Below are 13,339 nucleotides of genomic sequence, written 5' to 3'. Positions count from 1 at the left end.
TGTTATAATTTTCACTATGTAGTGACTTCTTAGTCGACCCCCACTTCCCCTTTTGTCTAACAAGCCACCATGCCGGTTTAACCCACTAGGGCACATTCTCCTATGTCTTCAGTTTAATGATAGTAAAGACACAACAGTGCTATCAAGACAACTGGGAACATGGAAAAAAAACAAGGTCGAATCATGACGTCGGTGATCTTCAGGTCGGAGTTCTAGAAAGATGCCAGAGTTTCCGACTTGGATGACCGTTCAAAAATTATTTTTCCATTTGGAGCTAGTTTTTTCCTGAATCCCAGCTGTCTTGAACTCACTGAAGGTTGAGATTTTCCAGTTCTGAATTTCCAGTTGTTTTGAACGCTACATAGCATACAGGGGAAGCAAAATAGTGATTGCTTTGCAACACATGCAGTTAGCCACTGATTCCTTCCAAACCACTCATTGTTGAATCTGTGATTTCCAACTTGTGTTTATGTCCAATGGCTGATGAGCACCAATACGTTTCATCTATAATTTCTCTTCATATGAAAAGGATTTGCCAGTAGATTGTCGACATGATTAATGATGACTGCGTGTCTAGTTTGCTAGCTAAGATTTTGAAAGTATGATGTTGACATGATCAGTTCAATCAAAGCTACGGTAGATATAACGTGATTTGACGTCATTTTATCTGTGGCCAATGACCTTGAGCCTTCTTGGATGGGCACTTCTAATGTAAATCTATGGCAGCACCCAAGGTGGCTTGAACTTTCTAGCTTTCCATGTAGGTTTTGCGGTCATTTAGTTTTCCCATGAGTGATAGAACACTGAGCCAATCATGGCGCAACTAGAGAAGATGACCAACACACTGTGTTTTTCATCTGGCTGCCCCTCCGCCACAGAAAGCACTGAGCTGGACTGAAACACCGGCATTTTGGAGCTGCCTTTCTCAAGAAAGCAAAAAAAGAGAACATGTTTTTATGCGTCTTTATTAACTCAATAACTTATTTTTTACATTGTTTTCTAACTGATTTGTGACATGTATTAATGCCAAAATAACATGCAAAACAGGCCCCACCTGCCCTGAATGATGGGTCACCACTGAGAGAGAGGACAGAGAGAGACAATAAGAGGATGAAAGAAAGAAATAGAAAGAGATGGTGGGGAAGAGAGATAAGGTAAACAGAAAATCAGAGGAGAAAGAAAGGAATAACAGAAAAGACAAGAGAGAAAGGGAGAGAGAGATAGTTAAATAGAGAGTGAGTGCGGGGCTGGGAGCGCCCGATAGATGTTTTGCTCAGCAGCCCACTCTAAACATCATGCCTAACTGATAGGGTGGAGGCTGTTTGCTGGACTGAGGAAGGGATCAGTCAGAAGAGGGGAGGATAAGAGAGGAGATGGAGAGTGGGAGAGAGCAAAGGAGAAGTGAAGAGGAGACAAGACAGCAGGAGAGGATTGAGGAGTAGAAAGGTGATTGAAGAGGGGATGAAGAGATGAGGGGAAAGGAGAGGGGATGAAGAGATGAGGGGAAAGGAGAGGGAGATAGAAGAGGGGATGAGCTGGCCATGGAGAGGGAGATGGCATGAATAACATCACACCCACGATGGCGGGATGTGGGGGAGGGAGAGGAGGGCAGGGAAGAGGGATTGGGGCTCCTGTAGCCTATGTGCATAGGGAAACAAACCACTGCATCCTCCTGTCTTGCTCTCTTTCTCCCTTTCCCTGTTCGTTTCCTCAGCAACACGTATAGCTATGCTATACACCCTGTACTTAACCACGCTACTTAACAATTACTCTCCCACAGTTTTATGATTGAACAAACCTGTCTATTTCCCTCTGTATCACTACAGTAGAATGAGGACACTACTCTCTCTGTCTCTCTCTCCCTTTCTCTCTCTCTGTAATGCTCTGCTAACAGAGTTGTTGCAATAGTGGTGGTGGAAGGGGAGAGACAGAGCTGAAGAGGGAAGGGAGGCTAAGGAGGTAAGAGAAAGGAGGTTGAGTCACAGTCTAGAGACAATGCCTCCCAGGTTCTTCCAACCTTGACCCTCCTCATTCACGTAACCACATCTGTTACCCATGATAAACCCCGCCTCCCCCATCCATTCTGGCTAAATGTGTATACATGGACTTTTATTTGAGGTTAAATATTGTACCATCCCATGTATCCTCTCACAGGCGAATTACCTTAACTGACAGCTCATCTAGTTAGTGGCGTGTAAATATTTGGGAAGTGGGAAGGGAATGTGTAATTAGAGAAACACCACCACCTAGTGGGGAGGTTGGGTCCTGAATGTGCTGATGGGCATTGGTCGACCTCATTTGAAACCATTTTTGTTCGCTTATAAACATTATTTAGGTCACACAGTCTGAGGCGATATTTGTTGTCACATTTTCAGGTTACCATATGTGTGTGTTTATACTTGTACAGAGCAGTATGTATTGCGTGCTTGTTATTTTTACATAACACAAAAACAGAATAACACCACGTGTATAAAACACTGGTATTATTCGGAAGTATCTGAAACACCCAAAGTCTTTCTTATAATGCCCTGGGACTAGTCTGACTAAATGCCATGTGACGAGCACACGCACGCACACTGTGGCAAAATATGTGTGTTAAAATGTGAATTAAAACACAAATTAAAGACCGAGAGGCCACAGTCCTTTCTTGGCTACAAGACCACACAACAGCCCTTAGACTAGTCCTCCACTACATCCTACTGTGGAGAGCTGTAATCTGAGTCAAGGACACTCACTTACACGTTGACAACACAAATAAGTCACTTGGTTTACGGACAATTGATTTGAAACCCACCGAGAGATTGAGTGACACCTCTGCATGACCAAAATTCTGAAGCCATTAAAAGGACAGTTGAAACGGGCCATGAGAGACACACAGACGAGAATGGTAACAATGTGGCCGGCTGTCTGAATGCCTGTGTCCTCAGCCTGATAGAAAGGCTGATCGTGTACGGCTCTAAGGGGAGACCGATACAGCTGTAAGGGGATGAGGTTTGTCCAGTTGGCCTAATATTGACATCCAGTATTTCCTCTAACATTTGACCACAGCAGTCATCGCTTTAAGCAATAGATACGCAGAGCTGGTGGGACTAGGGCTAGGGGGTGATAGGGGGTTCGAGTATCGCTCAACACCCTATTCGCCTGTACACCATGGCACTTCATGTAGATCTGAAAGGATTGGATGGGTATAAGCAATATGGTGAATATACTACCAAGCCCACCAGAGGGCAAAGTGAAGATATTACCAATTTCTATATTGCTAACAAAAGAACTGTTCAAATCCAAACCTCTCAGATATAATAGAAATGCCACCGCCACCCAGATGCACGAAATGCACCAGAATTTAGCAGCCAAACATGTCCTAGGGGTTGGATTTGGGATTGGGCACAGACATAAGTCCTTTTTCTCAGACCCTCTCGTCAGAATCTCTTCACTGAGAACACCAGGCCATGTCTGTTGAGGCGGTCAATGAGAGTTGTCCTGGCAAATGCAGCTCCTGGACTGTACACTCCTCCCCTGTCAATCACAACATAGTGTTTACTCCTAGGTCCTGTACATGCATATATTACCATATATATGTACTGTTACATTGTAATGATAGCTGCATATTTGATGTACCAGTGTGAACAGTAATGATAGCTGCATTTTTGATGTACCAATGTGAACAGTAATGATAGCTGCATATTTGATGTACCAATGTGAACAGTAATGATAGCTGCATATTTGATGTACCAGTGTGTAGGACTTTATTCCTTGTAGAACTATAAAATATTCACGAGAGAGAGAGAGAGTGAGAGGCACCTGACTCACTTTATAGGAAGGAATTGTGGTTCATTCAGCACAGTGATAGCTGCCTGTACCATAGCAACAGGTGTGGCTACATAGCCAGGCTCTGTGGACCAATGAAAGTCAACATAGTTTATCAACAAAAACTATAGTAGACCAATGATAATCAAAACGGAGAAAATAATAAGCACTGTTTGGACATTGGACAGAGCATGAATAGACATGACCCTGACCTGCATTACAACTAAACCAAAAACAAGGCTACAATCAGAGATAATGTATTACCTGCTCCGTGTATCTGGGTACATATCTTAGCGTTGGGTCTTCCCTGAGACGGGTCCAGCCCCTCAGCATAGCCCTCCCCGAAAAACGTCAGACTAAAAGATGTTCCCTCCATCTGGGATAGGAAAGAAGAGTCTTAGCGCTATATTTATATATATACAGTGGGGCAAAAAAGTATTTTGTCAGCCACCAATTGTGAAGTTCTCCCACTTACAAAGATGAGAGAGGCCTGTAATTTTCATCATAGGTACACTTCAACTATGACAGACAAAATGAGAAAAAAAAATCCAGAAAATCACATTGTAGGATTTTTTAATGAATTTATTTGCAAATTATGGTGGAAAATAAGTATTTGGTCACCTACAAACAAGCAAGATTTCTGGCTTTCACAGACTTGTAACTTCTTCTTTAAGAGGCTCCTCTGTCCTCCACTCGTTACCTGTATTAATGCCACCTGGTTGAACTTGTTATCAGTATAAAAGACACCTGTCCACAACCTCAAACAATCACACTCCAAACTCCACTATGGCCAAGACCAAAGAGCTGTCAAAGGACACCAGAAACAAAATTGTAGACCTGCACCAGGCTGGGAAGACTGAATCTGCAATAGGTAAGCAGCTTGGTTTGAAGAAATCAACTGTGGGAGCAATTATTAGGAAATGGAAGACATATAAGACCACTGGCAATCTCCCTCAATCTGGGGCTCCACACAAGATCTCACCCTGTGGGGTCAAAATGATCACACGAACAGTGAGCAAATATCCCAGAACCTCACGGGGGCACCTAGTGAATGACCTGCAGAGAACTGGGACCAAAGTAACAAAGCCTACCATCAGTAACACACTACGCCGCCAGGGACTGAAATCCTGCAGTGCCAGACGTGTCCCCCTGCTTAAGCCAGTACATGTCCAGCATCCAGGCCCGTCTGAAGTTTGCTAGAGAGCATTTGGATATTCCAGAAGAAGATTGGGAGAATGTCATATGGTCAGATGAAACCAAAATATGACTTTTTGGTAAAAACTCAACTTGTCGTGTTTGGAGGACAAAGAATGCTGAGTTGCATCCAAAGAACACCATACCTACTGTGAAGCATGGGGGTGGAAACATCATGCTTTGGGGCTGTTATTCTGCAAAGGGACCAGGACGACTGATCTGTGTAAAGGAAAGAATGAATGGGGCCATGTATCGTGAGATTTTGAGTGAAAACCTTCCATCAGCAAGGGCATTGAAGATGAAACGTGGCTGGGTCTTTCAGCATGACAACGATCCACACCGCCCGGGCAACGAAGGAGTGGCTTCGTAAGAAGCATTTCAATTTCCTGGAGTGGCCTAGCCAGTCTCCAGATCTCAACCCCATAGAAAATCTTTGTGGAGGGAGTTGAAAGTTTGTGTTGCCCAGCAACAGCTCCAAAACATCAGTGCTCTAGAGGAGATCTGCATGGAGAAATGGGCCAAAATACCAGCAACAGTGTGTGAAAACCTTGTGAAGACTTACAAAAAATGTTTGACCTCTGTCATTGCCAACAAAGGGTATATAACAAAGTATTGAGATAAACTTTTGTTATTGATCAAATACTTATTTTCCACCATAATTTGCAAATAAATTCATTAAAAATCCTACAATGTGATTTTCTGGATTTTTTTCCTTCTCATTTTGTCTGTCATAGTTGAAGTGTACCTATGATGAAAATTACAGGCCTCTCATCTTTTTAAGTGGGAGAACTTGCACAATTGGTGGCTGACTAAATAATGTTTTGCCCCACTGTATATATGTTATCAACATTCTACAATGCCTGCATCCAAAACTTGACTTAAGCATGAAACGTTTATGGAGGTTATTCTCACTAGACACATGGCTATGACCGGGCCATTCATGTACTGTTTCCATCGAGCCTGAGTCCACTACTGTACCTGCTTCCTGCTGGGTCCAGCCTTGGTGAACACGCCAAAGGAGAAGAACTCTGGAAACTGAGGAGCAGAAACATCAACCAATTCACCGGAAAATTGAGCTGATTACCTCCCATCTCCAACACAGGTCATTTCTCTTCTTGTTATCACTGTACAGTAAATGTATGTTATATTCACACAGATCTGACAGACCATTTGTTTGAGTCTTTTCCTGCACTCCTTTAACTACCCTTAATTAAGCCAACCAACTGTGACTGACTATTTGTACAAGATTGGTAACCAAACTACTTGGTTAATATAATTTCCACAGACATCTAATGTGGAGAAATACACTGTAGGGGCCCGCGTAAAAAGTAGTGCACAATATAGGGAACATGGTCTTGGGCTCTGGTCAAAAGTAGTGAACTATAAGACAATAGCCATTTTGGACACACACCGTAATGAGGAGCTTCCTTCCCAGGCCGAACTTCCCTAGGAACCAGAAGAGCAGGCCACCACAGAACATCTTTATCAACGACCAGACGCCACCGACCCCTACATACGCAGAGTACTGGACCTGAAGAGGGAGGCGGGAGGGGGAAAGAAAGGGAGAGAGAAAGAAAGAAGGAGAGAAGTAGAAAGAGAAGGGAACTCGATAAATAACCTTTAACTCCTGTAAGCTACTGCTGTCCCCTCCTTCTAAATAGTACTCCCCCAGGCCATGGAAAGGCTAGAGAAAGGGCACATCACAGGCACTATAACCTCTAGTGCACTATATTAGCCAGGAGCAGTGTTGAGAAACCCCACAGAGATAATGAGGAGAGAAAGATGATGAATCACTTGGAGCTGCTTTATGACTCATTGTCATTTATCTCTCTCCACATGAAGCAAGACAGGGGTTCTTTACAGTCTATTTCTCCCCAAGAAGACAGGGGTTCTTTAGGGAAAGACAGGGGTTCTTTATAATCTCTCCACGTGAAGAAAGACAGGGGTTCTTTATAATCTCTCCCACATGAAGAAAGACAGGGTTCTCTCTCTCACATGATGAAAGAAACAGTCTATTTCTCCCCACGTGAAGAAAGACAGGGGTTCTTTACAATCTCTCTCTCTACATGATGAAAGACAGGGGTTCTTTACAGTCTATTTCTCCCCACGTGAAGAAAGACAGGGGTTCTTTACAATCTCTCTCTACATGATGAAAGACAGGGGTTCTTTACATGATGAAAGACAGGGGTTCTTTACAGTCTATTTCTCCCCACGTGAAGAAAGACAGGGGTTCTTTACAATCCATTTCTCTCCACATTGGATGTTTGTGAGTAAATGAGGCTTCATTATATAGTTTCACAGGAAGCTAGTAAATGGAATACAAGTTTGACAGACAGAGTTGTTTGACCTAATTAGGAGGTGTGAAAGCAAGGAAGGGGAGAGACACGTAGATACGGAGGTAGACTATGGACATGACAGAATAATAACGTAATTTTGCAGACTTATCGTCATATATGGGTGGTCCCAGGTATCGAACCTACTATTGAGGCGCTGCAAGTGCCATGCTCTACCAACTGAGTTGTATAGAGTAGCCATAATGGATAAAATACTGGGCAAAGGAGGGGTAGCCTGGGTACCAGTCTGTTTCTGCTTTAGCCAACTGATTGCTTTCTTGCCATGCCAAACCTCTACACATCAGCAAGACCACAATGTAGCATCGTTGCGTGACTGAACGCAGGCAGCCAGTCAGGCAATAGAGGTGTGTGGTTGTGTTAGATCTTACTGGTAACTCCTGATGGCCCTCATACAGGAAGCGCTGGGATCTCCTGACTACTGATGGGTCTGAGCCCATGAAGGGTATGGCATACTGGTCAATCTCCTTACTGAAGAAGAGGCTACCCCTGAGGAATACACACACACATACACACACACATACGTCAGTTTACTTCCAAATACACTCTCACATTTTCAGCACCAGCATCCAACAGAATTCAGCGCAGACAGACGCCATCAACTCATTTAATCTATATTGATAGACAAGTCCTCTAAATCCACTTCAGCATTGCCAAGAAACAACTGTGCCATACCAATCAAATGCAATGACTTTGAATGGAAATGGAGTGAACACAGACTGTCTGTACTTTAGACATCTGCCAATACCTCTTCTTGACCGTGGCTCCTACAACTGGGAGAGGTTGGTGGCCAAATTTCTTCCTCAGCTTCCTCAGGGAGCCGCTGTCTGCAAAGCCGTAGATGGCGGACTGCCACGTGCCGTCGTGGGCACAGCCTCCCTACAGGGAAGGAATATCCCAAAGCTTAAGCCAAGTCACCATCACAACATACAAACTATTAAAGGAATGGTTCACTCCAAAATGAAAGTCTATCAGAATTCCCCATGACGACAAACAAATTGTTTGTTGACATTTTCAGACCTCAAAAGTGGTTTACTCGTCCGTGTCCCATGCCATTTGTTGTGTCTAACGAAATGATGAAATTAGATGGTGCCTATAATTCCTATTCACTCGGGATTGAGGCATATAGTTGGATCTAAACAAAACAATGGTGTGGACCTTGGAATCATCACAACAGTAGATCACTTGTAATGACTACATTTCCCATAGTGCATGTAGGAAACCGGAAGTGATAGAGCTGTCTACCTCAGGACCAGTGTGTATAGTCAGGAAGCTCTCCACAGCTGTCAGTGTTCCTGTTAACAGATATGACACAGGGTTATTATACATCCTTTACTCAAGGACAGACTGGACGAGCACACCGATAGAAACCTCATTGGAAAAGGGTACTAACGCAGTGAGTTAATTGTGTACTGTAGCTGTTATCGCCCTGTCTGGAATTCAGCTAAAAACACAAACATTTTCTTTGCCAAAATGGTGCTGTAATTCATCATTGATAACAGGAAAAACACCAGTAAAGCAGAAAGAGCCTGCAGATACAATGTCAAGGGCAAAAATAAGCATGAGAACTGTGTCTTCTTCACAGATGGCTGCCATCAGAAACCCAGAGACACAAACAAGTGCTGTTTCTCTATAATAAAACATGTTTAAAAAAATTAACAGTGTAGCGCTCTACCTTTAAACTGGCTCTTTGTGTACAGGATGCCCATGTCAGCTGGTATGGAGTCAAAGCCACAGCTGCCAATCACATACACTCCACTGTCCATCGCTCTGCTGTGGTACTCCAGTTGCATTCTCTCCAGGAACTACAGAGCCACAACACAAGGCCACCGTAAAAACACCTAGCAGAGAGACATGGGGTGCATCCCAAAAGGCATGCACTGCTTTCGACCAGACTATGTTGGCAATAGGGATGAAATGAGCATAAAGCTCCTAAAATCCGAATGCATATCCTACCATCGTTGTCTCTGTAAAGACAGTAATAGACAGTAATAAAACTAGGTTGGAGGCCGAGGCTAGTGAAGGCACTGAATTGAGCCATATAGACGGACATTTAATATGATGGTGTTGTGTAACGACAGAGCCTACTACCTGAGGCTCTCCACAGATGTCTACGCAGTGGGCTCCATTCTCTATGCAGGCCTTAACCACTGGCTCACCATAGAACCTGTACTAGGGAGACAAGAAAAAGGACTCCATAAGATTTGGGTGTCAATGGAGGTATGGGTGTGTGTGTGTGTGTGTGTGTGTGTGTGTGTGTGTGTGTGTGTGTGTGTGTGTGTGTGTGTGTGTGTGTGTGTGTGTGTGTGTGTGTGTGTGTGTGTGTGTGTGTGTGTGTGTGTGTGTGTGTCATCAACCCTCTATCAAAAGTATCATCTCCCTATCACATTGCCATACCTTTGCAATTGACCACATGCTATTACAGGTTCCATACGCACGGATAAAGCTGAGGCGACTGTACTGTACAGCAGTACCGTGGCCACAGCTACACAGGCAGCATATTCCTAACAAGCTTTCCAATTATCATTGGGGACAAGAGTAACTTGGGAGTCTGGACAAATGACAACCCAAAAGGCCAGCCCTCATCCCAGGTATCAATAACAACAACACTCATTATTACTGTAGACTTACTGGCCCCACACAGTTGAGAACAACCAGTCCTTGTTGGCACATGATGGCCAATGAATCTGCTTGGGAAACATCAGCCACAATGATTTCAACTTCAGTCCTTAACTCCGGCTTACCTGGAAACAGAGAGCAAAGTCGTACTGAATGCACGCATAGGTTAAAACGCACACATTTACAGCAAATCATAGCTCAATGCCATATTTAAATTAGGCATTTAGAAAGGGGAATACGTAGTCTGTTGTACAACTGCATGTACTCAACTGAAACGTGTCTTCCGCGTTTAACCCAACCCCTCTGAATCACTGATCATATTGTTTGCATTGGTGACCATTACTAAGCAAGTCGCAAGCCAATGGGATCAATATCAACTAAGATTAAACAGCAGTGTCCCTGTGTACCCAGTTAAATATCAAGACACCTGTTTAACGGTCAAGTTCAGCAGTGTTGCTGTTCACCCGTAGAGAACAACGGACACTGCGTGCCCATACAACAAAACAAACCCCAAAAAAGGTTCCTGAGGGATGCTTTGTCAGAGGTGAGGGTGATATGTGTCACCATTTTTCAGGTCGGGTTCTTCCCTGCTGTGTTGGCTGTGAAGAACCATCCTGTTCTTTCCCTCTCCTCCATGTTATTGGCTTGCGACTTTATTCCATGAAACGATAGATTGTTAAAAAGGTTCCTGTAATTTTACAGTACACTAGAGGCTACTGGTTGCAGTGAAAGTACAGCAAACCACAAGTTACTGAATGTTGTGTATTTGTGCCCAGTGTTGGACCAGTTTAAGTGGTTGGTGGTTATGTTGTTAAAGGTTGAGCACCTCTTTTACTTGTAACACTGACAGTTCTGCAATCTTTGTGACCATGAAGAACTGCACTGTTAAGAGGTTACTGTGCAGTGTTTCCCCTGGGATTTTTTTTTCTCCAGCAGTGGTGGCAAGGTTAGCAGGGGGGTGGGTGTGCATTGTTACTAGTGTTAGCGCAATGATATGCTAGCTGTTCCCATAGACTTCCAGTCATGGAGCCAATGACTATCCATTTAAAAGCGCATCTCGACAGAAATGTCTAAAATGACTTCATATTCTTTTGCCGCGGTGGCAACAATTTGAATGAATATAGGGCAAACACTGCTGTGTATTTCACAGTAACTTAATGGCAGTTAGCTGACTGGAAGTTTGCGTTACCTAACTGGTAACTAGCTGTCAGAAGTTAGTGTAAAATTCACAGTAACTTATTGTACTTTCACTGAACTATACTGATTACAAGCTTAGCATTAGTTGACAACTACTAAGAATCCTTTGTGGTTTTAGCACACTTGGATCACAGCCTCAACTGGCCTCAACCTCATTGTTGACAACCGACTGACCGTCCAGCCACACCATCTGGTCAGTGAGTGCGACAGAGGTCAGTCACGGGAAGTTACTGAATTTTAAAATAACTACTTGCAGCAAGCGGGCAGTAAATTATAGACGGGGAATAAAATGAAATTCCTGGTGGCCAACTGCTATTAAGTTACTGGTAAATGCACAGTAACCTCTTCACAGTGCAACTCTTGATTGTCATAAGCTCTTACAAAGATTGTTGAACTGGAGTGGACAAACGAGGTGCTCAACCTTCATCAACATAACAATTAAACCACTTAAACTGGTACAACACTTCCACTAATAGTTGGCACAAATACAACATATTTTAGATCATGCCCTCAGATATGCTAATGAGCCCCTGCCAGTACTACCCCACCTACATTTCAGAGGGCAGTAATGATTTTACTTTATATTGAATAGAAAAATGTACCATTATACTAGATTTGTGCACATGTATCCTTAATGGTACTGACCAGTACTCACCGACAGGCGAGTACCTAACAGTGTATGCCATAAACACATCTGAAGTATCCTAGAAGTATATCTGTAGACCTGTCATTGGTTTTACCTGGAACCAGAAGGTTCTTCATGAGGTTTCTAAATGGAACTCAAAAGGGTTCCCCTACAGTGACAAATCAAAGGGTTCTATGTGGCACCCCAAAAGGTTCCCCCATAGGGACAGATGACAGAATCCTGCAACAAGAGGGTTCTATGTAGAACCCAATTGGGTTACCCTAAAGGGTCAAAACAAAACTAAAGGGTTCCTTGTGAGATTAATATATATATATATATATATATATATATATAGAAACATCATCTTAATCCAGCTCTAACAATAAAGTATATTTTTGTATATTCCCTTACAAAAAAATGATTTCAGTTTTGAACCTGCAGTAAAAGTGCAGTAACTGCAGTCCACTGTTGTATTTTGGACACAGTAATTGCAGAATAACTGCCGTGTACAGCTGCTGTTATACTGCAGTCTAACTGCGGTTACACTGCAAAATTACTGCTGTAAAAAAAAGTGTATTTTGGAGGCAGTATTGGCGTGTACTGCAGTTACACAGCACTCTGACTGCAAATTCATTTTCCTAAGGGTATACCATATTTTCACTGCAACCTGAAGCCGGGATTTTTTATTTTACAGTGTAATGAAGTACCCTCTGATTCTATCAGTGCAATGAAGAACCGTACAAATTGTTATACAAAGGTGTATTGGAAGAACCGCTATAAAAATGGTTCCCCTGCAGAGAAACTGAAGAAACCTTTGTTACTAGCACCTTTTACAAAAAAATGCAATTGTATAGGCCTTGTTGTTTAAAAGCAACTGAAACCGTTGCCACTGTTAATCGTTATACAGTAGTAGCCTAGTCAAACCATGCTTGACATAAAAACATTTTACTGGCAGCAGGCACTCGCTTATCTTTTCTGATTAGTGTCAAACACGTACGGAGGGTCTCGGCGGCTTGGTTCAGAACTCCCTCCAGCCGCTGTCTGCTACGCCCGGCCAAGGCCCATTTCAGAGACCCGCTGGGTCCTTCCAAGGCGCTCCGGGCTACCTCTTCCACCACAAACTGCCCGGTAAAACCGGAGGCTCCGAATATTATAATATGATAAGGTCTGGTAGAGGTTACAGTCGCCATTGCGCACTAAAACGTCCGTTTACTGTTGCCTAGTTTACGCAGAGTGACGCGCAAAAGGATTTGTTCTCGTAGTGTTTCGTATGAATCAACTGACTACAATGTTAACCAATGCATTCGGTATTACTGCAATGTTTGGAAAAAAAGAATATATATCGAGATTGAAATACTACAGCTGAGATATGTAAAACCACATGGGTAGGCATAATATGGATATCCGAAATAACGCGACCTTTGCCTTAAAACATAAACTACGCAACACAATTGTATGAGTCGACTGAGCTCTTGCCCAACGCTTGATAGTACGTAGTATAAATACACAATTCTAGAATAATGGTGGCTGGTTTGGTTTCATGGTG

At 43.1% G+C, this 13,339-nt stretch overlaps 1 protein-coding gene across 1 annotated transcript; it reads right to left on the bottom strand.

The window, feature by feature from the left end:
- Positions 1 to 1,110: 1,110 nt before the first annotated feature.
- LOC123990964 (saccharopine dehydrogenase-like oxidoreductase) lies at positions 1,111 to 13,297 on the bottom strand. Its single transcript, XM_046292026.1, has 12 exons — positions 12,791 to 13,297; positions 9,984 to 10,096; positions 9,444 to 9,524; positions 9,028 to 9,157; positions 8,598 to 8,647; positions 8,101 to 8,231; positions 7,724 to 7,841; positions 6,413 to 6,532; positions 5,980 to 6,036; positions 4,072 to 4,183; positions 3,811 to 3,892; positions 1,111 to 3,516 (listed from the first exon to the last, which is right to left on the bottom strand). Exons 1-12 carry the CDS (start codon positions 12,981 to 12,983, stop codon positions 3,420 to 3,422), a joined length of 1,284 nt encoding a protein of 427 aa, XP_046147982.1. The 5' UTR covers positions 12,984 to 13,297; the 3' UTR covers positions 1,111 to 3,419.
- Between the last annotated feature and the right edge of the window lie 42 nt (positions 13,298 to 13,339).

This window comes from Oncorhynchus gorbuscha, linkage group LG12, assembly GCF_021184085.1.
Source record: "Oncorhynchus gorbuscha isolate QuinsamMale2020 ecotype Even-year linkage group LG12, OgorEven_v1.0, whole genome shotgun sequence".
NCBI classification, from domain to species: Eukaryota; Metazoa; Chordata; class Actinopteri; order Salmoniformes; family Salmonidae; genus Oncorhynchus; species Oncorhynchus gorbuscha.
Note: the sequence above shows the minus strand (reverse complement) of the source record. Positions and strands in the feature narration are given on the sequence as shown.

Coding starts and splice junctions, on each gene's coding strand:
- LOC123990964 (XM_046292026.1), bottom strand. CDS start 12,983: ATGGCGACTGTAACCTCTACCAGACCTTATCATATTATAATATTCGGA. Junction 8,648..9,027: donor CACAAAGAGCCAGTTTAAAG/GTAGAGCGCTAC, acceptor ATCTGTTAACAG/GAACACTGACAGCTGTGGAG. Junction 4,184..5,979: donor CTGGACCCAGCAGGAAGCAG/GTACAGTAGTGG, acceptor TTCCTATCCCAG/ATGGAGGGAACATCTTTTAG.